Source organism: Varroa destructor, unplaced genomic scaffold, assembly GCF_002443255.2.
Source record: "Varroa destructor unplaced genomic scaffold, Vdes_3.0 BEIS01000003.1, whole genome shotgun sequence".
Lineage (NCBI taxonomy): Eukaryota > Metazoa > Arthropoda > Arachnida > Mesostigmata > Varroidae > Varroa > Varroa destructor.
The window spans coordinates 51,531,519-51,556,930 of NW_019211456.1; the positions used below are offsets into that span (position 1 = coordinate 51,531,519).

At 40.6% G+C, this 25,412-nt stretch overlaps 2 protein-coding genes and 2 long non-coding RNA genes across 16 annotated transcripts; 2 read left to right on the forward strand and 2 right to left on the reverse strand.

Annotated features, from left to right (window-relative positions):
- Positions 1-1,077: 1,077 nt before the first annotated feature.
- Positions 1,078-2,586, reverse strand: LOC147757107 (uncharacterized). The gene is made up of 2 exons (XR_015322658.1): positions 2,448-2,586; positions 1,078-2,216 (listed from the first exon to the last, which is right to left on the reverse strand). It is a non-coding gene; the product is annotated as an uncharacterized LOC147757107 (long non-coding RNA).
- A 168-nt stretch (positions 2,587-2,754) lies between these two features.
- Positions 2,755-18,391, forward strand: LOC111246888 (N(4)-(Beta-N-acetylglucosaminyl)-L-asparaginase-like). Of its 12 annotated transcripts, none has more exons than XM_086982214.1 (7): positions 2,755-2,895; positions 3,881-4,152; positions 4,350-4,557; positions 5,033-5,337; positions 5,534-5,645; positions 11,675-11,732; positions 18,162-18,391. In XM_086982214.1, exons 2-7 carry the CDS (start codon positions 3,888-3,890, stop codon positions 18,237-18,239), a joined length of 1,026 nt encoding a protein of 341 aa, XP_086838340.1. In that variant the 5' UTR covers positions 2,755-2,895; positions 3,881-3,887; the 3' UTR covers positions 18,240-18,391. The 12 variants fall into 12 exon arrangements, with proteins under 12 accessions (XP_086838340.1, XP_086838336.1, XP_086838337.1 ...); XM_086982210.1 differs by lacking the exon at positions 18,162-18,391 and adding an exon at positions 11,885-17,368 and having other exon boundaries at positions 11,675-11,749; XM_086982211.1 differs by lacking the exon at positions 18,162-18,391 and adding an exon at positions 12,051-17,368 and having other exon boundaries at positions 11,675-11,749.
- LOC147757108 (uncharacterized) lies at positions 7,732-20,619 on the reverse strand. 2 transcript variants are annotated; one of them, XR_015322661.1, is made up of 2 exons: positions 20,497-20,619; positions 7,732-8,561 (listed from the first exon to the last, which is right to left on the reverse strand). It is a non-coding gene; the product is annotated as an uncharacterized LOC147757108 (long non-coding RNA). The 2 variants fall into 2 exon arrangements; XR_015322662.1 differs by lacking the exon at positions 20,497-20,619 and adding an exon at positions 13,810-13,944.
- LOC111247111 (calcineurin subunit B type 2) lies at positions 18,415-25,335 on the forward strand. Its single transcript, XM_022797680.2, has 3 exons — positions 18,415-18,570; positions 20,532-20,748; positions 21,024-25,335. The coding sequence occupies exons 1-3, from the start codon at positions 18,568-18,570 to the stop codon at positions 21,314-21,316; spliced, it is 513 nt and encodes a 170-aa protein (XP_022653415.1). The 5' UTR covers positions 18,415-18,567; the 3' UTR covers positions 21,317-25,335.
- Positions 25,336-25,412: the final 77 nt, after the last annotated feature.

Here is a 25,412-nt window from a genome sequence, read left to right on the forward strand (position 1 = left end):
GATTTATCATTGACGATTTTTCGTATGCTACGGGCTTAAGTGTGCTAAAACGTAACATTTGTTATTCTTGTAAATGATCTTATTCAATCTGGCGGCTGATTCGCTCTCAGAAAGTTCGTACTCCACGTGATCTGAGGAAGTTTTGATAAAATTAGGTGCCTTAAAAAGTTCGTTTCACAAAAAAGCTCTAGCAAATGTAAATACATTGCTGTCTAGGATGAAGAAAAAGGGCCTGGCAATCTGCTACTGTAATAAATAGGAACAAACAATCATAGTGGAAATTCTTAAATGTAATACGTCAATTATGATGTTATATGTAATAACGGGATCAACGATGGTATGTACCGTTTATACGTGTGGAGCGAACCAGTGGAAGTAGTTCCGCGCAAAGGGCCTATGTCAATTAGTTGAAATAGTTCGGCAACATTTAAAAAAAGTGCGGTTTTTTTATTATTTAAAGATGCGGGTCACAAGTAGATTGACCCAGTCAAATCATAGGTTCTCTACTGCAGGGACGTATCGCATGACCATGACCATTGTCTGAGCAGAGGAAAATGTGACGTGATAAAACGACTTCCCTATTTGCTTTTGTTTGTAAATGGGTTGAGGATTTTGGGAAACACGCCCGACGTGGGTTTCAAGAAAAGCTCGTTTTTTTTTTTCTTTTTTGAAAATTCTCCAAATCGACTTCGACTATCGAACGTGACAAGTCACCTTGCCACTACCGTGTCGTGTTAGGGCTGTTATGTACCCGTAAATGTAGGATTGCAGGTTTAGAATTTAAGCGAGTCACCTTAAATTAGGTAGACCTATGCTAAGACGACGATAAACTGTTCGAATGGAGCGTTTCTGTCACGCATATTTTGCTTTAGCTCGAAGTTAAAGTAACGCTTGCCATAAAAATTTGCCCACTAGGCAGATGGCGCATGCATATATTTAGTTATAACCATGATAGCACCCAAATGGTTCCAACGCGTACATACCAATCATTAAACATACACCTTTCCCGCCTTATGCTAATTTAAACTTTCGTCAAGGTATTTACGTGAACAGTTTCCAAGGTAACACATAAACAAGTAATTTTTTTCGTCAAGTTTTAATTTATTTCTTCTTTCGTAGTTTTATTAGATACATGTATATGCATGGCATGCATTTTTCTCAGCGATACCGCCACATTTTGGTCAGTCTAAAGAGTAGCTGTCATCTTGGTCTGCAAGGCACGTGTTTATGAATGTCAGGTACTCCTCATTTGATGAAAGTCTATTCTTTGAGCGAAGCATTGACCCTAGGAAAGGGAAAAAATGATTGGGGCCAGATTTGGTAAATATGGCGGCTGTTCGATCAACCCGTAGCCCACCTTGTAGCTTTTTGTCATGCCGACCATTGCTATCGCGCCTTTTTTTTGAGTGACTAATTAACTAAAGCATGTTGGTTGAAAGGTCGGTACATCGTAACCCATTTGTTCACATCACATACACATAATAGGTATCCACGTCCGAATTTACACACACGCACACAAGATATACCTGCTTTATGTGCATGATGTTGTCCGATAATCCTGCGAACAATTTTTATCTTTATCTTACTGTACCTTTCCACCATTATATAAAAATACTTTCTTAAATTATTAAGGTAGATTTCTATATCATTACTTAAATCTATAGCAAATACGTTTTTTTTTTCGGATCTGTCAAACACCTAATTTGACAGTCGTCTACCAGCGTTTGGTGGTAGGGCATTTGATGAGCATTCGAGGTTATTAATAGTCGTTGTATTTTCTTTTTAGCATTCTTCTCTTCATTTAAAGGCTGATACGACCACGTTTTAGTCCGGCTGTTCAAAATTTGACGGTATCAGACGACAGTGAAAAATCGCCATACACAGCGCCGATGTAAATTTTCTAAAGGCCAAAATTTAATAACGGCTTGATATTGGTTTTTTCCAGTTTCTATGGAAACATAACATCTACCGACATAGGTAGTTGTCAAGTAAACAATTACGTAATTACATAATTGTTACACCTGTTCTAACCTGCTGTGCAAAGCGTACGGTCAACTTCTTTTATATGTAGATTTCGGACAGGAGTTGTTTTTTATCGAGCACCCTTCATCTATGTATTATTGCCAGCAAGGACTGGTCATCGAATGGAACTTGTTTTCGTCGATCCGTCCATTGTCAGTTCCGAGATCCTTTCCAAACGTTGGGGCATAATCGGCCTGAATTTCAGATGTAGTTAATTGTTGAATCGTAAACGAGCTTAATAGTTGAATTTTTTGGCCCTGTATGATCTACTTGGGTCGACATTGGTAGGAATATAGTTATGCACGTGCTCAATAACAAAATTGTTGTTGTTTTTTTATTACATCCGCTCTGCTCTCAGCATATAGCCAAATATGTACCGAGCATTAATGGAGTCAAATTGTCAGGAGAGCGAAGATGTCACCTACCTTGGACTGAGTCCGGTGTCTGCATTAGCAGATGGATCTAGCCGTCAACCATTTATCTCTTAGTCGACACTTAGCCACCCATCGGGACGATATTAGCAGCATGAACAAAATGGCGGTTTATACTGGGTTAGAGATTACCTAAAGATGACAATAGAGATAGACATTCTCAACAGGACAAGCCGCTTAAAAACCTCTGTTTCCATTAATGGCAGACGAACGCCAAACGTCTGCATTGTAATTTACATTGCAACATTGGCGAAAACGTTCATCGTATATTGCTCGGTTACAGACCGAGTCGCTGCTTTGCTCGCTGCCACTAGCAGTTTCAACAAGAAAAGACACCGGAGTATCTGTTCGTCGACTTGAAGCGATTGCAGCCGGTTACGGCCGGTGCAAACGCCTGCGTCAGCAGCAGTCAGCCTAACAGGCGCTCTATCCATCTAGACGTGTGAGTACGCACCATTTTTGCCCCCGATATCAGGTAAACTGAAATAGGCGCATATAGGTTGATGATGAATGTAGTTGACGTAGGATTGAGAGAGCAACTTGTAACTTTTTTGTTGAAATTAAATAGACCCAATATAATCTTTTTCCGTTTGTAGTTTGTGTTAGTAGTTTTCTGTTCATATTTATTCTGTATGACAGTAGCACACATGCAGAGTAAGATAGATACTGATTAAAGAAACATCCTCGTAAGGTTTTTCTGTTTTCGTTTTTATTTTGCGTCACTGGAAAGACTTCGGGGCGCCAGCTAAGACTCCAAATGAGATCTGCTGATTGCTTGACGAGGGCTAATGTCTGTAAATACAAAATATGCTATATCATGTTGTAAACGACGTTTATAAAATTATCTATAATTATCATCGTTACCTTGTCGGCTAGCTTATAACAGGGCAAGAGCAGAGTTTCGTGCCTATTGTTTTATTTATTTGAGTTTACACCCGTTCATGAACCGTTCTGGTAATTGTTCTACGCGTGAATTATTACGATTTTTGGAAAGGAGATGGCGTGTAAATCGCAACGTAGCCGTGAGAAAATTAAGCAAAAATCGACCATTTCAAGTATATTTCAACCGACAACGATATAGTTCGACGTCATTTGACTGAGCCCGCCACACTCTTGGCGTCGAACGCTAAATTGGCGTGGATTTGGCCCGGAAGGAATTCAATTACGCGTAGAAAATACGATCCTATGAAAAAAAAAATGGTTTCAGGCTTCAATCATTGCAATGGGGGACCCCACGTTCAATAGCAAATCGATGTCTTTCTTTCCTTTCTCTCGCTCGCTCGCTCGCTCGCACACATTCTTTCTTCGTCTTCGATATCGATTTTCTACTCAAACAGAGACAATTGCTGTTCCCACTTCCAGGAATCTAATGCCAGTGTGAGTGATAAGTTCGTCCAATATTTTTTGCGTATATTTGCTTCTCACAGAGGTTTTATGGATCATACCGTGATGAAACTGCACAGACTTTGTTTAATGGTCTGTATTGTAGCATTTACTTCATCCTGGACTAATGCCTCACAGTCCGGTGGGCCACCGATCGTGGTCAACACATGGGCATTTCAGGCTGCTACACGTGAAGCATGGAGAACTCTTCTCAAGGGAGGAAGCTCGCTTGATGCTGTCGAGGACGGATGCAGCCGCTGTGAAGATCTACAGTGTGATGGTACAGTTGGGTATGGCGGTAGCCCTGATGAGAATGGTGAGCTGTTTTCAAAAATAGTCGAAACACAAAAATCGTATAGGAACGTTCTGGAGGCAGAGTTTTGACAATTTCTTATTCGATGAGAACGCGGCCACCGAGCTAGAAGTTAGTGGTAGTTAGGGTCTATTATTTGCGATTAAACCTGCTCTAAATATCAGCTGATTTTATGTATCCTTTGTACATTTTCTATTCAGGTGAAACTACCTTGGATGCACTCATCATGTATGGGCCCAATCGTAACGTGGGGGCAGTTGCTCAACTTCGCAGGGTTAAATATGCAATGCGAGTGGCCCGCAAGGTTCTTGATCATACTTCACATACTCTACTAGTAGGAGATTTGGCCACGGAATTTGCCAAAGCGATGGGATTTCAGGAGGCTGATCTCAGTACGAATAAATCCAGGCAGGTCAAAATCACTGTACAATGCACAATGTTTACAAAGAAGACAGTTATTTCTGTTTTTCTAGGACTACAAGGTGCCGATTAGACTTGGATGTAACTTATCTCATCCTAAATGTACGTGTTATCTTGACGCACAGTACTTAAAATTTGATGTTGACTTGTTAGTCATCATATTAATCAGAGCTCCTTAATTGGAATCGGCATTTGTAATGCTTCGGTGAACACGTAATTAAGTCATTATTATAAGGAGTGGCAGTGTGATTTTTAAACTTTGGCGCTCTAAATATGCACAGAACATATAATAGGTTTATATGTAATATGAGGTATGATGATCTCCTTGTGAACATATGTTTTACAGTCTTGAGAAGAAAATTATAATAACATTAACTATATCTGTAAAATCAATCTAGATCATGTAAGGTATTAAGTGAGTTAAGCATAAAAATATAATAATGAAAATCCTCTTACTCCCCAGAACGATTTACGAAAAATGGAAGAATGCGTCTTGTCAGCCCAACTATTGGACCGACGTGATTCCAGACCCGAAGTCGTCATGCGGACCCTACAAACCAACCCAGGACGTACCGCTTCGGCTGCGTTGGAAGAACATGGATTCAGTACATTCAAGTCAAAGACGAAGCATACCAGTTGTGTCTCGGTGGAACCATGATACCATTGGAATGATTGTAATAGACGGACACGGCATTATTTCAGGAGGAACGTCCACGAATGGAATGTGCCATAAAATTCCGGGACGGGTTGGTGATTCGCCAATACCCGGTGAGCCAAACGTCGTAGATTTATGTTCCAGTAGCCACAATAGGCTGAATTAACACTGTTGGTAACTCATATATGGAAAATGTACATCAAAAAGTATTTTGTTTAGAGAGTGTATTGTATTTGTTGTTCTTTACGTCAAACGTAATTGACGATGCTATCGCTGCATGATTTTTTCTATCGATCATAATTTGCATAGGTGCTGGTGCGTACGTTGACCAGGATGTAGGGGGAGCAACAGCCACTGGCGATGGCGACGTTATGATGAGGTTTTTGCCATCATATCAGGCTGTAGAATTTATGCGGCAAGGGTAAGTACACGCCGGTACGACATCTCAGTCATAATTTAACATCTACAATACACGTATTTGTAGATTGTTTTTCTGTATAACGAATCCAGCGTTTTTTTAGAGATAGGGTATGCTACATAACGCAGTGGTTAGCTAGGCTTGCATGACTCGTTTATTCGACCACAAATCATTATGAGAAACTAGTTTGCCTCAAGGTATATATATATATATGCATCGCTGGCAGCAGTTATGCGTAAAGTTAAATACTGATGTATTCTTAAACTCTCTGAATGAATTTTTGCAAAGACGCTTGGAACAGAGTCTGAAACAGCCTTTGAGGAGCATATCATAAATTTAGACTATACCGCTATTGTATTGCTAGTTGACCCACCTATACATTATCTAATTAAGGCTCTCCTTAATACGTAGTCTGCGTAGTTTATATGGTATTCCTTCTCATTTGTCAAGACCTCTTAGCAATGTTATGATGTCATTTGAAATTTGTCCGCTTTCAAGTGAATGAAACCTCTCATAAAACTTGACTTCACTACTCCTGTCTTTACGTAAGCATCTTATACGACCAAAAACGTTAGGTGTCGCAATAATCGTAGTGTATCTTTGTATGGATTCGATTAATTTCACGCGCATCCCTTATCCTGTTAACTTGGCTTAGGTTACAGCCAGCCGAAGCATGTCGACAAGCGATACGCCGTATTAGTCGAGCCATTCCGACGTTTCAAGGCGGCCTCGTTTGCGTCAACGTACACGGAACCGTGGCAGCTGCTTGTCATGGACTTTCGTTTTTTCCTTATTCCACAATTAGTGGACAAACTAACGGGGCGGTGCTCATACAGAACGTAACCTGTGAGCAAGATACAGTTCTCGAAATGCAGAATAATTAGGCCGACTGTTGACGCGACGAAGATCGTAGACGATACCGAACATATAATAATAATAATAACGTTGCCTTCATCGACAAGGAGCAATAGGTGTCTTAGAAATTGTGTTTTTCACTCTGAGGATGCAGTAATGAACGTGGCATGCTAGACACGGCGAGCGTTTGTATTATATATCTACTTGTGTTATCAATATACGATTTCTATTTTGTTACTTAACCTCTACAGCAATGCGAGCATTTATGCCAAAATATAAGCAATAAGTCTTCTTTTTCTTCACTAATTATTGTTGTGAGTAAATATTGATCCTATGAGAGGATCTGTAATCTGTGACGTTCTAGTGGAAATGTTTGCCTGGCCATCTCCTTCGGTAGTATAAATATATTAATAAGTAATGACAAGCTATCCCGTTGGTCCTTGCACCACAAGGACGACTGAATCCCTCAAGCGTGAACATAGGTCTTCTACTGGGTGTATACGCAGAATTTACTATGCATAGATGATATATGAGCACTATTAAGCTCCATACTAATAACCTTAGGTATTTCCGTCGCCATGACGTGATTCTTAAGTAAACGTGGCGTTTCTTCCGATACAAACGCGTTGGTAGTAGTAATACGCCATATAGAATTGTCAAAATCAGTGTTGCCTGTTCTACATGTCGAAATGTGTGACTGTTTACATCGTTTCAAGCTGCTGGGCTCACCATGAGCGGTCGTATCATTGTGACCCGGTGCAAGACAAATAGGATGAATGGGTAGACCTCCCTGAAATATTTGAGCATTAAGCAACAGGCATGTTTAAGTTGCCACGCCATCCAAGTATGCTTGTTAGCAATGTTTATCGAAAGCTCTCTTTCTGGTCGTCTTAATCCGACGCGCGGGGCCATAACGGTGAGAGGATAGCATAGCTTCGTTGTCGCTGTTCAGGTGGGGTGCATCTCATATTCAAGACCCGATGTAGCACATAAACTTTTTTCTAAAAAGCATTCACGGAAGAAGGACAGAAAGATCAAAAAGACTAAATAAACGCACCAGAGAATATTCCATCAGATAGGATTATACAACGGATACACATGGTTCTATAAACAGCGCTCGCAGTAAGAGATTTGAAATGATGTGGCATTGTTCTGGCCTTCCGCAGCCTGGTAGGAGGTCTTCAAATGAAGACACTTGTTGAGGTGATTTGCCTGTGCATGACGTTGAATCGTCCCACAGCCTCACAGATTTCTTACCAATGTTGTAATTTTACGGTTAGCATTGAATAGTCGACCTGCTCTGAGAAGACACAAAAATCGCAAATCTGCATATGAAAGTTACAGGATAACTCCCAAAACCGTACAGTCGAAGATTCATCCCTCTGAGCTGTATATTTACGCGGAGTCTATAAAATTATTAGTCTGAGCTCTTTAACTACATTTTTTTTTATTTTACTATTTCGTTCGAGATAAGCATAGCCCGAGATAATGAGCTTTCTACTATACAGTAGTTATACTATATTAGTATATCGTTCCTGGACATCATGGACCATTTAAGATGAACTCAGTAAAATTTAATCAGAAAAACCAGATTAGAATCAATCTGATAACTTTCTTTTATGCGCTTGGGTTCCCTGCCGATTTTGCACACACGACTTAATAAAAAAATTTCTTTGCTTTTCATTGCCTCATCATCATCATCATCATCATCATCATCATCATAAGAGATCAGAAATATTTTAAAATACGCTTTGCTAGATTTCGATTCTAGAGAATGATGGCATGAAGCAAACTAACATATGGAGGTGATACTTATTGTCCTCGCAATTGTCTTCATGTCTTCTTCGTACAAATTTTCTAAGCGATCTGTTTCAATATGCATTCCTCCCACGCCCAGGTCGCGTGTTCGACCCAAAAGTTCAACCACAACGGTCAACTTCGGCCTGGACTGGATCGGCCGGTTTGCCCTTGGCTTGATTCACTTGTATAACCACGATTTCAACCCACAGATGGTCAGGCTAATCATCGCTCTTCATGAGCGAAGTTTAGTAAAACAGAATAGACCTGTAAAAGCAGAATAGATAGGTCCTTAAGTTCATTGATTTCGGAACTTCATTTCATCAGCATTTCTTGGTAGTTTTCTCGTGCCAATGTCATGAAATCTTTGAACCTATGCTTTATGACATACGTTTTAGCAAAACGTTGCCTTAAAATGCAGCTCATTACAAATAATGTCGATTAACTTTTTAGTTAGAGTTATCTTGGTTTGCTAGAACCTTTCATGTTAATAACTGTGATAATTAAAAAACCTAGTCATTCTAGCAATTACCTGCGCTGGTTAAGTTATACGACAACTTCCTCAGTTCGAGTCTGGCTATATGCATATGGCTTACCTAAGTGACACTCTCCTAAACCGAGCGAAATGAAGAATTAAAATGCTTCTTTTTATGATACATGTGCGCGACAAAGGTACTTTGATGTATACATAATCACTGAACGATGTCATGTCTTCTCATGCCATCTGAATATATAGACCCATTGGGCACTCATAAGTGTGAACTCGTTTTCCAGGAATATCTGTCCTTCCTTCATTAACACTAACGGAAGCGCGTCCCCCTGACTGTGTGACGAATGCAACGAACTCTTGAGACGCGCATAAAGGCACCTCTAATATCGCTTTCTTTCTGGTGTCATCGTGTCATCCAACATCGGCACCTCGTAAGCGCGCTCGTGAACTGAAGTGGCAATTTATAGTAGATCGCATGAGTAGTCTAGCACTTTCCGCGGTCTTCCCTTCCGGCTTTTTGACGTATGGTATTATCTGTTCTACTTGTTCAGCCTCTTCCCCCCGCGGTTTGCCGCACTTTAGTCTCAGGGCGGTCTCATGGCTCGTAGCAAGTGGCCCTCCTCCGGCGTTCGGGGAATTCACTCGCGATTTCGCCAAATCCGTCGAAATCTACCAATGTTTATGAGCTCTTAACAACGCAGCAGTTCACCGTCGTCGTCACCTGACTTTTAACACCAATACTGTGACTGACCGCGTACATCTAACAAACACATTGTTTAGCCTTTGGCGCTTCAATCTAATTTGAACCTATGCGCGTGCTCTTGTAGGTCGCTCACTTTGAAAACAGGGACCGAATGGATAGGTGTTGACAACGCATGGCAACGGTCGACAAAAACAGTTGATGTGCTTCGAATGAAAGGATAACAAAATATCAGTGAAATTAAGACTAAGCGAGTTAACGTTGGTCCGACATTGATTAAGTGATGTCGGTGCTTAATAGGAAAATACGAAACGTTCCTAAAGCCTATTGCTACCACTCCTGGAAAAGATGACACTATTGAATGGATACCACCGTGGCGTCACGATTTGCTGGATGGTTATTCAATGAAATTTTTACGACGTTCAATAGAACCAACATTTGATCCAAACTAGAAATCTTAAGAATGGAAAATCTTGCACACGCTTTGTGTTTTGCCCGATCTCTGTTTGTCAAACAATTGGGAACGAAACAATAGATATCAGACGCATTCGCTTGTTAGATCCATATCAGATCTTTCGGCCGATAGGTGACTGATACTTTGTCATCGCTTTTTTAGCTTGAACAGGACATCACGTTGTTGTGGAGCACAAAGCGTCCAGCCAGCCTACTAACTCATAACCTTCCTTATTAGCTACTTGCTAATAAACTTATGGCAATGCGCAGTGTACGTGTGAAGGGGCAAGCCTTTAGGTCGAGCTATAATTCTTCTAAATGGTTCTTGATTGTCGATTTGTTCTCATTAACCGTGATTTGGCAATACTTACTGCTCTGCTACCCTCATCTTTGTTTTGGGCTAATGAGCTTGATTCACAAAATATTCCTGTAGGATTTAATAGCATTTTGCCGACGTTTTTACGTCGCTTCTGGGCGAACACACGAACGCTCATTCGAAAATCTAGCGCTTTGCGGCAAACAGTAAAGGCAAGACGTCTTGACCCTTTGATCTGAAGAGGGTCAACGTCTACGAAAATCGCGCTAATCGTGGGGGCTTGGGTTGTATAATGATAATTGTACGGTCGCCAAACCAGCACTGGCGGCTGATAGGCCCAACCAGTATGGCCAGCTGAGGATAACAAATCTCTGAGAGATCAAGAAGAATGAAGCCAAAGGTCAAGTGCCGCCCCCACAGTGTATCACTACGCCGCTAGATGACTACCGCCGGTGCTTGTTCGTCTATCAGTGCCAATAATGTTTGTTGCAGTTTCAAAGGCTCTGGCGTTACGAAATTTCCCTTACTTACCTTCGAATATGGCATATGGATACAACTGGTTCAACGTACCGCTAGAGTTTTTAAGACAAGTAAAACATTTGCCATTGTGTTTGACCGTGTCCTTTATTATGGTAACATTGGCAATGTTCATTGATTGTTCCAAACATGAAACTAGCATTTCGTAAGGTCGGCCAGAGGATCAGGTGGTCTGTTAGCGGCATCAAGGTTTGCATGCCCACGAAAAAGTTACGAAAGCTGAAAGGGACGCTCAACGTTGAGGCGGAAGGCCAATGTTTGCTGGTAGAATAAAATAGTTCGTTGGTGGGGAAAAAAATAGACATTCGGCTCTTTTTACTCGCAAAAAAAAACTCACAACTAAATCAGCCTACGAAGCTATAATTGTCATTGCGACATAGATGATACGGCCGAAGCTTGCCTTAGTCTGGCTGCCCTAAATTGCATATCCGGAAGCACCGGCCTTTCTTCCGGCATTACTTCGGACAGCTTATTGATACCATATATTCATTTATTAAACCGCAAGTCAGTTAAAAGAAAAACTATCGTAGCATACTTTAATCATGAGGAAAAAATTAATATTTTCTTTTGCGCATAGAAAGACACAGCTTAATAATGCCTTGTTCGTGACGAACCCCGTCGTCAATATCGCACAAGTTTAGAGGTCCACAAGTCCACATAAAGTTTAAGCACGTCCGACCGTCGACACACGTTTTCTGTGTGCATCCTATTGTCGGAACTGATAATTGCTTGAAAAAAAACCTTCGAGAACGCTGATCATATCGTGTGGCTGCCACGTGCCACTACAACTTTCAGGTTTTAATGCACTTCAGGAAGTGCCTCTCCGCACGAATCGATCATTTTGTTACAGGCTCTTTTCTTGTCAATGTATCTATTTTCAGCAGAATGTCAAGCCCGGAGAAGCGGCAACCCCAAGATGACGCGTCACATGCGCGACTTCAGGTACTTTTACTATACAGGTACAACTTTTTTTTTAATTTAGATATATATAAACAGCAGTATCTTTCACGAATACTGTGCTTCAATCACGCTATTGTCGCATGGCCAGCGAACGAGATAGTCAGTCATGTGGACGTATCATACTCAAATCGTAGGTATTCGCAGAGACAACCTTCCGTGGCCGATCGTCGAGTGACGACCCCCGCTGAACTATGTTCTTTCATCCTTAATGCTGCTGCCGGTGCCGATGCTGGTCCTGTTATTGCTGTGGTTCTATAACTTCGCTCCAACAAAATACGGTGGCTATTCGTCATTGTACAGAGAAACGTGGCTAGTCCCGCTTGACGTATGGCGTTTCCTGTCACCACCACAAACCAACGAGTTCGGAAGAGCATCGAGAAAGAAGGTACGCATACATTGAAGAGTTGATGAAGTACTGCTGCTCCTTGCCGCGGGCCAATCGGCTGTGTTTCACGAAGCACTTCACCGGAAAAACTTTATACCGAATTGTGAGGGACCTGTTTTTGTTGGTGGTGTGGAAACAGTTGGCTAACGGTGAATTGGCGCCCACCTCTGACAACTGTATAGCTTTTGTGTACATCAATGCTAACGTCGTCGCCAGCAGGAGTGCGAGGTCTAGCACACACCCAGCTACTTGAACGCCGCTTTAACGACAAAGCGATAATAAGTCAACTACCACAAACAGCCATTTCAGGATGAATGAATCGAACGAAACGAACAAACTCAATAGCAAAACACAGCGTCGTATAGGTTTACACTGTGAACACCCTTGTTAGCGACATGGACAGGAGATTTTTATATTTCGGCCGTGCACCACGTGACCCTGGGAAGATCCTAAATGTTTTTGTATTCTGCATGCAGTAATGCGCCCGTCGCAGTTCTATAACACGCGTTAATATGGATCCCATCAATAGATCAATTTGCAGGGAAAAAAACTCGAATAATACCGATAATAATAGTAAATTGTACTCTGTGCTATCTAAAGTGGAGAACTGGGATAAACTGAGTTGCAGTTTTCATACAATGGGAATAGGAGCGGTCGAAAAGTCATAGCCCGTACAGACCTCCAAATAAAGTTTCAGTTTTCAAATAAAAGGTACTCTAGTAAAAACGGAAAATTTTCACCGAAGCTGTTTATCTACATGAACATCTACATTTAATCTAGATAAACAACTGGTTCAACATCAGCAATGTGCGAGCCAGAAAAAAATGTTCCGTTCATTCCTTCAGTAGTTTAGATTATACACATGGTTAGTTATTGATTGACAATAGGCATTATTAATCCTTGGATATCTTCTTTGACCGTGGCCATTTAACGGGCATATGCTTCGTGTGGCACGTAATGCCCGTCGTATCGTACCGTATAGTACGTTCACCTTAATGCTGCATGCCATCGTGCACGTTCAACAGAATCAAGGCACTTAACAGGAAATTCCGCTTGTAGTAAGGTCGTGACGCACCATTCTCACTCCCAAACGAAACCCACAACGTACGACGCTGGGCCACGCACCACAGACGCTATGGACATCACCGCGAGCATTATACATATGTCCGTCTGCAGTTACGTCACGAAAGAGAGAGTCAGACCGACCCGCTAACTTTACTTTCCTATAACTACAGCAGCAAAAATAAAAGAACGAGAAAAATTCTAGTGCTACGAAGCTTTGCTGCTGTCTGCAGGCTCCTACCCAACGCTGGCGGTATCGGCAGTGCCACGGTACCTCTGTACAATCGGCAGAGAGTCAGGCATAGTTGCGTAGTCTGTTCAACTTCAGATCATTGCGGCTGGGATTGGGCGTAGCGTTTGGTAGTATTGCTGACGTAACAGACTAATCGAACATGGTCTCGTGTTTTTCGGCTGTTGTCACGCAGCAGCCTGCCTTTCTATTGCCGTCGCCGTTGCCGCCGATAGAATCGTAGGGCCGATCTAGGGATGAGGCCAGATCGCCGTAACGTTGCCGCACGCATCCAAGTAGTGTTACTAAGTGGCTAGAAATATATGCTGTACACTAGCGAGATGGTTGATTGGGGCAATATACCCCTGCGCATGTCTACGTACATATATATGTATCTTCTTCGTCGTTGTTGTCGCCGTGAATGTTGTGCGGGCGTGCCGCTGACCCATGACCTGGGCCTCCTCCGCACTAGAGACACTACAAGAGCTAAGAAAAAGACGGGAATCCCACTGCCGGCTACAGTCAACCTGAAAGACCTCTCGCGTCGCAGCTGAAAGGGACCAGCACAGGTCGGCCAACAAGGGAACGCAATAACGAGAAAAAAATAGAGATCACCACAGAAAATGCCATTCAATGGTTACAAGTAATATACGAACTGCGGCAAAGTGCTTACGCTAAGCTAAATGACGTTAGATTGCTACGGCAATCCCTGTAACCCGTAGAGTGCAGACCAGGCTACACGAATGCTTAATAAGTGGCGCGTAATATCTTCAGTCTGTCTTACAACGGGCCCGTCAAAAAGGTTATGTTAGGAATGAAGGTTGCTGTTAGGCTATCGAAAGCTCTGTATATATAATGCTTGAACTGCAAACATTGTATAGGTCGACTTGATGAACTCAAAAGTGGAGACAGTTTGACCGAGCAATTGATCGTAATAGAACGACGGTACCGTAACTGTGAAGTGACGAACAGGCAGCGACAGAAAAGAATAACAAACAGCGTCGAAGGCGGATTCGATGGTTAGCGGAGGCGTAACCGCCCGACAGTTAAGAAACTGATATTGACGGAACGACTACGTGTTGCGCCAACCACAAAGCCTATGGCCGACATGCTATCTGCCAGATATAGCTGAAGAATTATAACCTCTATATATACATATATAGGTTAAGCCACGTCGGAACTTGCAATTTTGTTCAGATTTTGTGCTTATCTGAAATATTATATTGCCGAAGCAATATATAGAAGCGGTACTAGGACCGTCATAAACGTGCACTTCACACTTACAAATTATTGCAATTAACTTCTCGTAACTTGCGCTATCTATCAAAGTAAACAGTTGTCCTTTGATCTTGATTAAGCACGCACTTGTACCTTCCTATAATCTGCTTTCTGTTGAAAACAAAGTATCTATGCATAGAAGTCAAGACTTTTGTATTGAGATATATGTACAGATACGACTTAGTCTAGTTTCGCGTGCCTATGGCGTATCCCTGGGCTGAGAACCAGATCGTATCGTGACTGGCTAACGGATTTATTTTTGCTATCTCTTTGTGAGGGCTTTTGGCTCATGTTCCGCACTCTTTCCCGGTAAGCGTTGAGAACTTGCGACCCTAGGATCGTGCGATCTTCCAGCGAAACAGGCTTGAATGAGAGGTCTCTGAGGTTAACCTGGCCGAAGACCTCATTTCGGGCTAAGAGCCGTCAGTTCATAAATGTTAGACTAGCTAGGCACTTAACTTACTTTAACCCTCTAACTTCTTACACCAGCAACGTCGGGGTCGTCAATTTTACATCTCACAATCTACCACTAACCGTCGGTCAAAGCGGACTGCTGTTTACAAATAAACGATTTTTTTCCGCTTTTAAAGCGGCACTTTTTTCTAAAAAGCCCGCTTTGTGCCTTAGCCTCATAACGTGCCATTCAATTGAGAGCAGATCGTCTCGCAGGTCGACGATGAGTAGGAAATAAATAGAGGTGACCTAAACTACATATGTTCAGGCGAGGATCGTAGGCTGTTTGGCGATAGTTAACTAAGCAGGCCATAAATGGCCACAACTAATGGCTGCGATGGTGCATTTCGTAGCATTTGCACACGAATTGTGCAGAGGCACATGGCTATTACGAAAACTAATTTAACTCTAAGTTTGCCCTTGGTCTAAGGTGATTCGAGTTTGTTTTTAGCCGAGACCTGAGGAGACAGTTAACATATGCATGCATATATGTCGTACATAATTAGATTTCCGCTTGTTTATTGTCTACTAAAAACTTACTTTTTGAATGTATCCACATCCCTTCAGTATGAGTCTTCAGTATGTGTCAGTTATGTCTATGTGAAAGAGCCATGGACTTTAATCTTTCTTCAAGTAACTGCGGTACTAACTGAATGATCATAGGACATGCCATACAGAATACCATACAGCTCTTCTTGTATTGATGCCAATGATTACCGTCCACATGTCTCAAGTCACTGTGCTTGAGTGAATCAGGTTTAAATCATTGCGCATAGAAGACTACTCCATTATCGGATCGCCAATTGTCTATATGTGTATATACGATAATAAACAAGCTCGTACAGTAAACCGCTAAAAACATTCGAAACAACTGAATTTAGCGCTTTTCGTGCGGCTATTACAGTTAAGCACTGCGTCCCTCATAAAATTGCCAAGCACATTTTTCTATATTATAATTTGTTTTCTATAATAAAATAAAAATATATTTACGGAACATTAATATAAGTATTACAACCATTTCTTGTGCACATATTTTTTTGCACATTTAAATTTCAAATAGACGTTTCTTTTAAGTAATTTCTCATATAGCCTTCTCATAATAACGAAATAAATGGGGCGGTCTTTGCACACGGACATAATATGCACACGGACGGAAATAACAGCTTGTTTGATCAGCGTGTGTGATACGTTTCGACAAACTGCTACGGAAATGTACGCTACTTTCCATGAAAGACAATCACTATTTTTTGTCTCTTCGAATAAATGTATTAACCCTAACAAAATGTTCGTGGTTTTTGGAAAGAGGTACATTTACCTAATTAGTAGCAAAGACGTTAGGGAGGTGACATTGAATTTGACAATGAAACACATCGTCCGTGTGGACGATGTGTTTCATTTTCTGAACCAGCTTTGTTCTTGTTTTTTTTTTTTATGGGAGAATAGCTGCTTCACTGAGAATGAAGTTCCGAAATGAAATTTTCTGGGGTGGTCTTGTTAGAGGCATCGCGGGAGGTCGATGTCGATCGCCTCAGGACACATCTCACGAGCGCGCACATTTGCTGTCTCTCTGCACTTTCGGAGCCGTAGCTTTCCTACGACCCAACTTGATTCTATTGTATGAAGTCGTGAGGTGGGTACTGAGATCGTCTGAAGGATGCGACACAAGCTTTAAGAGCGGCTATCGATCGATAAAGATCATTCGATTCTATTCATTGTGATATCAATAGGTTTCGCACAAAAAAGCCGTAGACGAGCCGAAATCGTGCAACTATATTGGTAGGCGACAATTTCGGATTAACGCAGATCGAACTGATCACAACAAGTGTTCACAGTGATCATGTCGAAGAAGATGCTGTCGCTGAAAATGATGAGGATATGCTGATGAAGATGAAAATGTCTGAGGTCACTCATACGATCTTCTTATTGAATTCCGTTTTCATTTTTCTTACACATTACATACGCGCAAACGTTAATCTTACACGAATCAAACATCTTTGTTAGACACCGGAAGAGTTGTCTTCAACGTTTAGGACACTATGATTAACGGGAGCATGTATCTTATGTCGAAACAACAAGCCTTATCAAACGCGCGATGCCCATGCTATTTATCTATTAATTGATAGTTTTTCCTACTCAAAAAGGAGTAAGCTATTTCTTCAGAAATCCAATAGCAGAGTTCCGAAATGTAAATAAAACTTACTTTGAACCTTACTCTCATGATTCTTCTAATTCACCTATCTGATATTGTTTCGATACAAGATTACCGTCTGTTGTACAAATATTCGTACTTTCGTAGTAGTCTATTATATATATTTAATCAAAAAATTCTATATTTAATAAAAAAATATACCAAACGTCACGCTAAGGTTATCTCTAATAAATAGTAATTTATTCGGCGAGTCGTGTATTTCGATAAATATAATCAGATACCATTATAGTATCTTTTCAACAGGTTTGCCAAAGCTTGTGTAGTAATCAGTAAACGATAATTTACTTCGCCTACGAGCTTCATACACGCGTTTACAAAAAAAAAATTCAATTTCCCCTTCCTTCCCATTTAGGTTAGGCCCCTAAATAAGCAAATAAACGAGTTAATCAAGTTACTCTTATGTCAAACTTACCGCTTGATTCTAGTAGTAGTAAATCTCAATGTGCATATAATTTTAACATCATGACACATTATAGGACTCCCAATTAGCTATTAAATATTATATATATATATATATATATATATATATATATATAGCAATTAAATATTGATTACAAATCCATATTTTTATTAAATTTAAAAGTACTTCATCCATTAATATAGGGCCTGTGTGCTCAAGGTTCGACAAATGCACACTGGCTTTCTAATAACCGTAATACATCAGTTTGTGGTGTCTATAGTATATTATGTACGGTACTAAGCATCGATTAACCTTCGGTGGTTAAGTAACTTACATCACTTATCCACACCTATATCTATTTATAAAGTTGAACGTTTTTTTTTTCACATCCTCAGGTCCATATCATGGAGAACGATTTTATTCTTGAAGACAATTTGGTTGTTAAGTGCCGCAGCCCACTGGGCCCTCCTTAACTGACCGCCTACTACTCCCCGTCTCCTCCCAATGTCTACGATAGACGAGGACGCAACAAGCAGTAATCCCTTCCCCCAGTCCCACTGTCGCGTCTCATGTAGGCTCAGCCACTCTGACGTGCCGGGGCAGCCGAATTGAGTCGTTGCGGTGAGCGGCGGCGTTACCCGTTCGCCCGTTGGAAATCACACACAAGCGACCGGCACAGATCAGCACATCATTCACTGCAGTAAACACGGAATCGACGACACATTACTCACACAACAGGACAGAACAGAAATTGATTGTGCTTTTTTTCGCTGCTTCGGTTTGCTTCACATAGTCGCCACAATGGTACGTAATAGCTTTGGTCACTCAGATGATATTCTTCCGGATACTCATCATACTCCGTTAAGATGATTTTTGTTTACGAGGCGTTTTATTAAAATATGTAGTCCTCGTAAAATCTCCCACCTGCATATACTGCTGCTGTCCGCTGTCGCTGCTGCTCGGGTCCGCGTAGAAATTACGCGTATTTAATGCTGGCGGTAATGATGGCAAGGTAAATGATCCGCTCCGCGTAACTCACTGCGCAAGTCGCCCTGCTCTAAGCCGCCAACAGCGGCACTAGAAGCAGTCGTAGCAGTAATGGCAGTGACTGGGAACTGTTGGTAGCACCGTCTGTCTGTCTGTCGAGGACGAGCTGTCTGATGTTATAGTCGAATGCTACTGCGTCCTCGAGGTTTCTAGTTTCAGTTGCATCGGCCGTCTCTCTATATCGATAATATGAATAGAATTTGTTCCATTCTAATGTTTCGCACATTTCATTAAAACTCCCTACTCGAAAGAGGAGATTATGTATGCTGCCGGAGAAGAACTGTTTGTTAATCTGTTAATGGAGTTGTGGGTGTTTTCATCAAAAAAAAAAAGTCATGCTTATCACTCGACTGGCAGTCTGTACTAATTCAACTTTCGAAGATTCTGTTTTTTTTTTCACAAACATTGACGGCTTAGTTTCAAGTTCGTCGTATGACGCTTCAACAGGCTACCCGAACAAGTAACTAGGATAAAGAATGATCTTCTTATGACGTAATATATAATCTATTTAATAATAACTTACAATAATTAGGTATTATGGTAGCACTCATAGAGCGCAAAGATTCAAAAAAACAATTTCATAGCATGTTTCTCAGCGTGTATAATATGCGTTCCCATCGAGGTCGGAATACGATCAAGCAATGAGGCGAACATTATTTTGAGGTTTCTTCAAGTACATATTACATATTTACAAAACAAATACAGTTTATAAAGTCGGTATCGACCAATGAGGTTTAGTCCGAGTAAATTTTGTAGTGGCAAGCGTTACGGAATGTTGAATGACGATTTAGTTTCTCTTGTTTAGTTTATATAGAGGGCCGTTGAGATATTACACACATTTTATGAACGGAATTTATACAAATAATAATAATGTATGTGTTTTGGGGCGTAGCTAAAACCAGCATTTTTTTTTGTTTCAAGAAAACGAGAGCTATAATAAAATACCTGTTTTGTAAAATATATTACGGCAGGAGGAGAAATGGATCGATTTAATCAAACAAAATCATTCTGAATATATTCTCTTAACAATTGCAATTCCGAATAGAGCTATGGCCTGCGGCCGGAATCCTTAGAGATACATAGTAGCAGGTACATTATTTTAGCGAGTGGGATTTCTCAATGCATATTTTCGCATCTTATCTGTTTACTATTACAATATTTAAAATACTTTTATATTTTCTGTGTACATATCTTGTAATAAAGTGTTTCAACTTAACTGAAGCATCTCTTGATCGAGATCTAACTTGGAACCAAAAAGAAATATACGAAATCGTTACGTACTTAGTGATATAATTTGTCACCCTAAATATTCAAAATAAAAAATCTGGTGTATGTGTGCGGCGGAAGCAACACATTCGCACACAGGTATTTGCAATCGTAAGGAGTAAGAGCTCAAAAACAGTGAAACTTGGGTGTGGTGCATATCTACATTGGTGGCTCTTTAATCTCTGACGCATTTTTTGATGGATAATATATAATATCGCGTTCAAAGGCATTCGTTTCTAATTGCAATTTCACCTAATTATCCTTCGCGAGAGAAAAAGTTTAGTGGTTTTGTAGCAGAAACAAGTAAATGCCTGACCGCGAAGCTGCTAATTGCAAATTTAAGACCCTCGTGTGGTACATATGTTTTTTGCAACAATCCTGTACAAGTCATTATAAGAATGTTATTATAGTGCTTACTTTTTGCTTTTATATACGAATCTGTTGTCCTGCAGGGAAACGAGACGTCGCTACCGATGGAGATGTGCTCGACGTTTGACGCCGAGGAAATCAAGCGTCTGGGGAAACGGTTCAAGAAGCTGGACCTGGACAACTCGGGCTCGCTGTCCATCGACGAGTTTATGTCTCTGCCCGAGCTGCAGCAGAATCCTCTCGTCCAACGTGTCATCGACATCTTTGATACAGACGGAAACGGCGAGGTCGACTTTAAAGGTAACTAACTCATCAAATCAGGTTTACAGACACTGCAGAAACTTATTGTCTTTGAATGTTTGGGCACGCGTTTTTGCAGCGTTAATTTTCGCTTATATGTGATAAAGCAATAGACGGTTGCTAGGAGTTTGATCTGGTTGTAAATCATCGGCTTTAAAACAAGTTGAGCCCCCTACGCAAGTCTCATTTCTAAGATTCTTGCTCGTAACAACCTGATCATACGTTTTGTTGAGCGGTTTGTATTTTTCTATTTTCACTTTATTTGTTTTCTTCAGAGTTTATCCAGGGGGTCAGTCAGTTCAGCGTAAAGGGAGATAAGGAAGGAAAGCTCCGGTTCGCGTTTCGGATCTATGATATGGACAATGATGGCTTTATCTCAAATGGCGAACTCTTTCATGTTCTCAAGATGATGGTTGGCAACAACTTAAAAGAAGCGCAGCTACAACAGATTGTCGACAAGACGATCTTGTTTGCTGACAAAGACGAAGATGGTCGAATATCATTCGAGGAGTTTTGCTCCGTTGTTGGCAATACCGATATTCATAAAAAAATGGTCGTTGATGTTTAATCAGGCGCAACAAAAATCAACAAGTTTCCAGCAACAATTATTAGTATTTGGCTTTATAAAGTTGAACTGGTAGGTACGGTTCAACTCCTAACTTAACAAGTGACTAAACGGTTTGACGAGGTATCAAGAATAGCACATAATAGGCGAACACTCATATAATGCAGGACGCCTTTAAGTTGGCCATGTCCTTTCAGTATAACAACAGGACGAGAGCACAGTGTACACATAGACACAACAGGTGCCGCAGTAATAGCACCAGAAAAAGAAGAAGAAAAACACCAGCTCGACGATAGATTCTAGACTTATCCGCGACTCCTTTGCCTGTTCTAGCAAAGTTGTTAAGGGTTGCGTTTATAGTAAACCGACGACCAATGGCTGCCAGCTAAATCAATAGACAGCATCAAGTCTGCATGAAGAATTAAGCAGTTAGTAATGAAAGGAGCTGTAACGAAGTATTGAGCCTGTTGAATCATGTAGCAAGTTTTGTATTCGGACGACGCACGGAAAAATGCACGAATGCAAAAGACAACGCCAACCAGTATGATATCGGCGATAATTACGATTTAGAACGTTGAATAGCAGATGAAGAGCATTATGCTGAGACAACGAAGATATTATTATAGCTGTTTTTGCATGCTGTAATTATAAAGGAAAAAGTAGTCAAAATCGTCTGCTTTCGAAGTTATGCGATGAAGAATTTCATAACCCAAAAAAAGCAGAAAGTGAAGCTTCGAGAACGTGGAAGAGTGTGAAGAAAATGGAAAGAGATGGACAGAGTGCCAAGGTGCCGTCAAGAAACCTTCAGGGAGAGAAATAAAGCAAAGGTGAAGAACACATAGTTATGATTATGCTGATACTGATGCTGATACATAGCGATGATGATGGTGACAATGACACCAAAACAGCCTCTAGCTTTATTTGAACCCCAACAACCCCGATGCTGCCTACCCCGGCAACAGAATTACGATAGTGACATCAATACGATAACAACAAAATCAAAAACGAGTGGAAAAAGTTTGAAGTGATTAAAGGCGAAAGCAGATGATAAAGCGGAATTGGAAAAGGAAAAGATCAGCAATAATAACAATAAAAGCAGCAAGATCGGAATTGAGTCCTTGAGCTAAAACGGGACCCATCATTCGTCTCAGAGGCCGAAATGACGACGACACCGCATGTAACAGTCATTATTGTTACCTACCTTAGTTCCAATCTTCTCAGTTTACGCTGTTCGCTGACTCTGTTGTAGTGGCGCAAGTCTACGTAACCTGTCACTTACATAGTGTGTTAATTATCATCAAAATGATGAACCACTTACGTAGGGGAACACGTAACGTAATTCAATGCGCGCCGTTCAACGTTCCGCAACGTGCAATGCTATTTGCGCGCTGCCCGCGCTCCCTCTGGACGTAGAGTTAGCGCATTCTTGACACATAACACCAAAAACACTTCAGCAACAACAACAACAACATAATAATAATAATAGTAATCATGAAAGAAAGAAGATATTTGTAATACTTTTGAAGAGCAACGAGCACAAATATGAAAAAAAAACATACGCTGTCACATACTGAAACTGACGAGCCAATTTAGTCACTCACTCACTCATTCACTCACTCACTGAACAGGTTCATGAGGGCAAACATGACGACGTTCTTGATGATCAAAATGCAGAAAATAGCAGCGCGAAAGCAACTCGTACACCGACACGCAATCGCTGAAGCTTACGTAAATCTCTATTCAACATTGTCTAATGATATAACTGATACGTAACATGCGGTAAACTCGGTTGACAGACAGACAAACAGACAGACAGTTGGGAATGCCTGCGCATGGGGCCATCAACGTGGCGACTATGAAGCAAAGTTGCGGTGGTGGCCATCTTAGATAAGCTAATTTTTAACAAAAACCAGAGCAAGGAAAAGGCAGCGGCGACGACAACAACGACAATAACCAATAATGAATGAGATTTAGGGGTGGAGAATTTCAGTCGTTTGTGTATATCTAGCAATCGCGAGCGATTGAAAATACGAAGAATATTCTTTACATACGTTTTATGTATACAGGTACACAAAATGTATATGTATGCAGAATAATAATCATCGTAGCAGAAACGGCAGAAGCAGCAGCGATATCAACATTAACAATTATCAGTGATGGAGAAACTCCCTAAGGAGAATGTACATAAGCAAGAGCAAGCAAAACACTCGAAACATCACGCGTCGAAAATCACAATTGAGCATCCAAGAAAATTTCCGACATTCCAGATCTATTCTACTCTCATTGTACAGCTGCTATGTGTAATATTAATAGTACAGAAAAATGGAAAAGTCAAAATAAAAGAAATGAGTAAGCTAGAAAGACGACCATAAAAAGGGGGGCTTATCAAACTAATATACAACCAAATACAAAGATCTCGTGGGAGTCTAAATAGGAAAAAAGAATTGTAGGAAATAAGTTTTTGCGTAAAACTGTGTTCACACCCGCAATGAACACACACACACACAGACACACACTCACACGCTCACACACACACACACACACACACATATATATATATATATATATATAGTAATTCCCTAACGTCAGATTAATATCAGTCGCCGGCGAAATATATGAACTGATATTTCTTTTTTAATTTTATTTTATATTATCATAAAAAATATATATACATATATACATAGTACACTGCCGCCCTAGTCATAAAGAGGATGGTGATGAAATAATAGTAATGAAAGTGGCATGAACAGATGCATAAGTTGAGAATGAGAGTTCGCGAGAGAAGGATGGGAGCGAGAGAGAAAAAGTGACGAAATTTTGTTTGATAATGTTTAACAACAAAAGAAAAGCAAGTCAAGGTGACACTCAAAAGGCAGAGATATATGAAATGCAGTCTGCGAACTGAGCAGTGGGCACTGACGGCGGCAAACGGTGCAGGAAGAGAAACAGCGTGAAATGGAGGACGAGTAAGGAGAAAAAAGATAGAAGAAGTGCTTGTCAGGGAAAGTAAAGAGGAAACTCGGCCGACACCTGGAACTGTAGCTAGAGAGATACGATGTGACATATTGTCAGTGTTTAACCGTCCTACGGAGATTACATCAAACGTTAAACATAACAAATTCGACAGGGGGTGGCGTCAAAGAGAAACGGGAAAAGGAATTTTTCTAGTTGTAATTATCTCGTAGATATTTTGGGATCGCAATCGACCGGAAAGTCATATATTCGACCGAGATTACAAAATTAATACATTGCTTGCAAGGACGATGGAAGACAGATGTTCAGTCTGGTATCGGGGGAGCGAGTTGAAATCTAAAATTAGAAAAATTTGACGAAACGTAATGAAAAAAATAGAACAGTTGAAAGAAGAACATTGGAATAAACGACATAAATGAACAGGATGTGTCGGACGGAGAGTAAGCCCTGAGGCGGTTTCATCTTGCCACACGCCCCTAGTCCCTCAGTCAGTCAACTTACCCCTCGCTAGAATATTCTCTTACATAGTAGATCGAATATATATATAACAATAAGATGAGCGATGAATCAGACTAATGAATACGAGAACCAAAAAAACCTCAACTTATTAAAAACAGCGTCAGAAGCTCGAGCAACAAAAGCTGAACGAATCGAAAAGCTTCATGAGCTCAATAGTGGAGCACGGTTCATTCGTTTTTGCCATTTGATGAAATGTGGCATACTTTAGAGGAAGAAATTGTATTGTCTTTATTTATACTTTTACCCCACTTCTATGCTTTGTAATTTTGCTACTTTCCACGTTTTTTATATGATACTGCTAACGCGTTTTTAAATAATTCACGATGTCTCAACATTAATTAATGAATATCGCAAATGTCTAAATGGGTTAAAAAATGAGCTGGTGTTCTGCAATAAAGATGAACATGGGTACTAAGCGATACGAACATTATTAAGCTGATGTAAAACAAACGTTGCGTCTATTCTGATTTGTTATTTTATAAATGCGACCTTTTTGTGGTTAATAATCTTGCAATTTTTATCGATATGTATTATTTATTGTTTTCAATGTTGTCGAGATTGTTGCTATAAGTAACCATGATCAAATGTTAGATAAAATCAGGATATA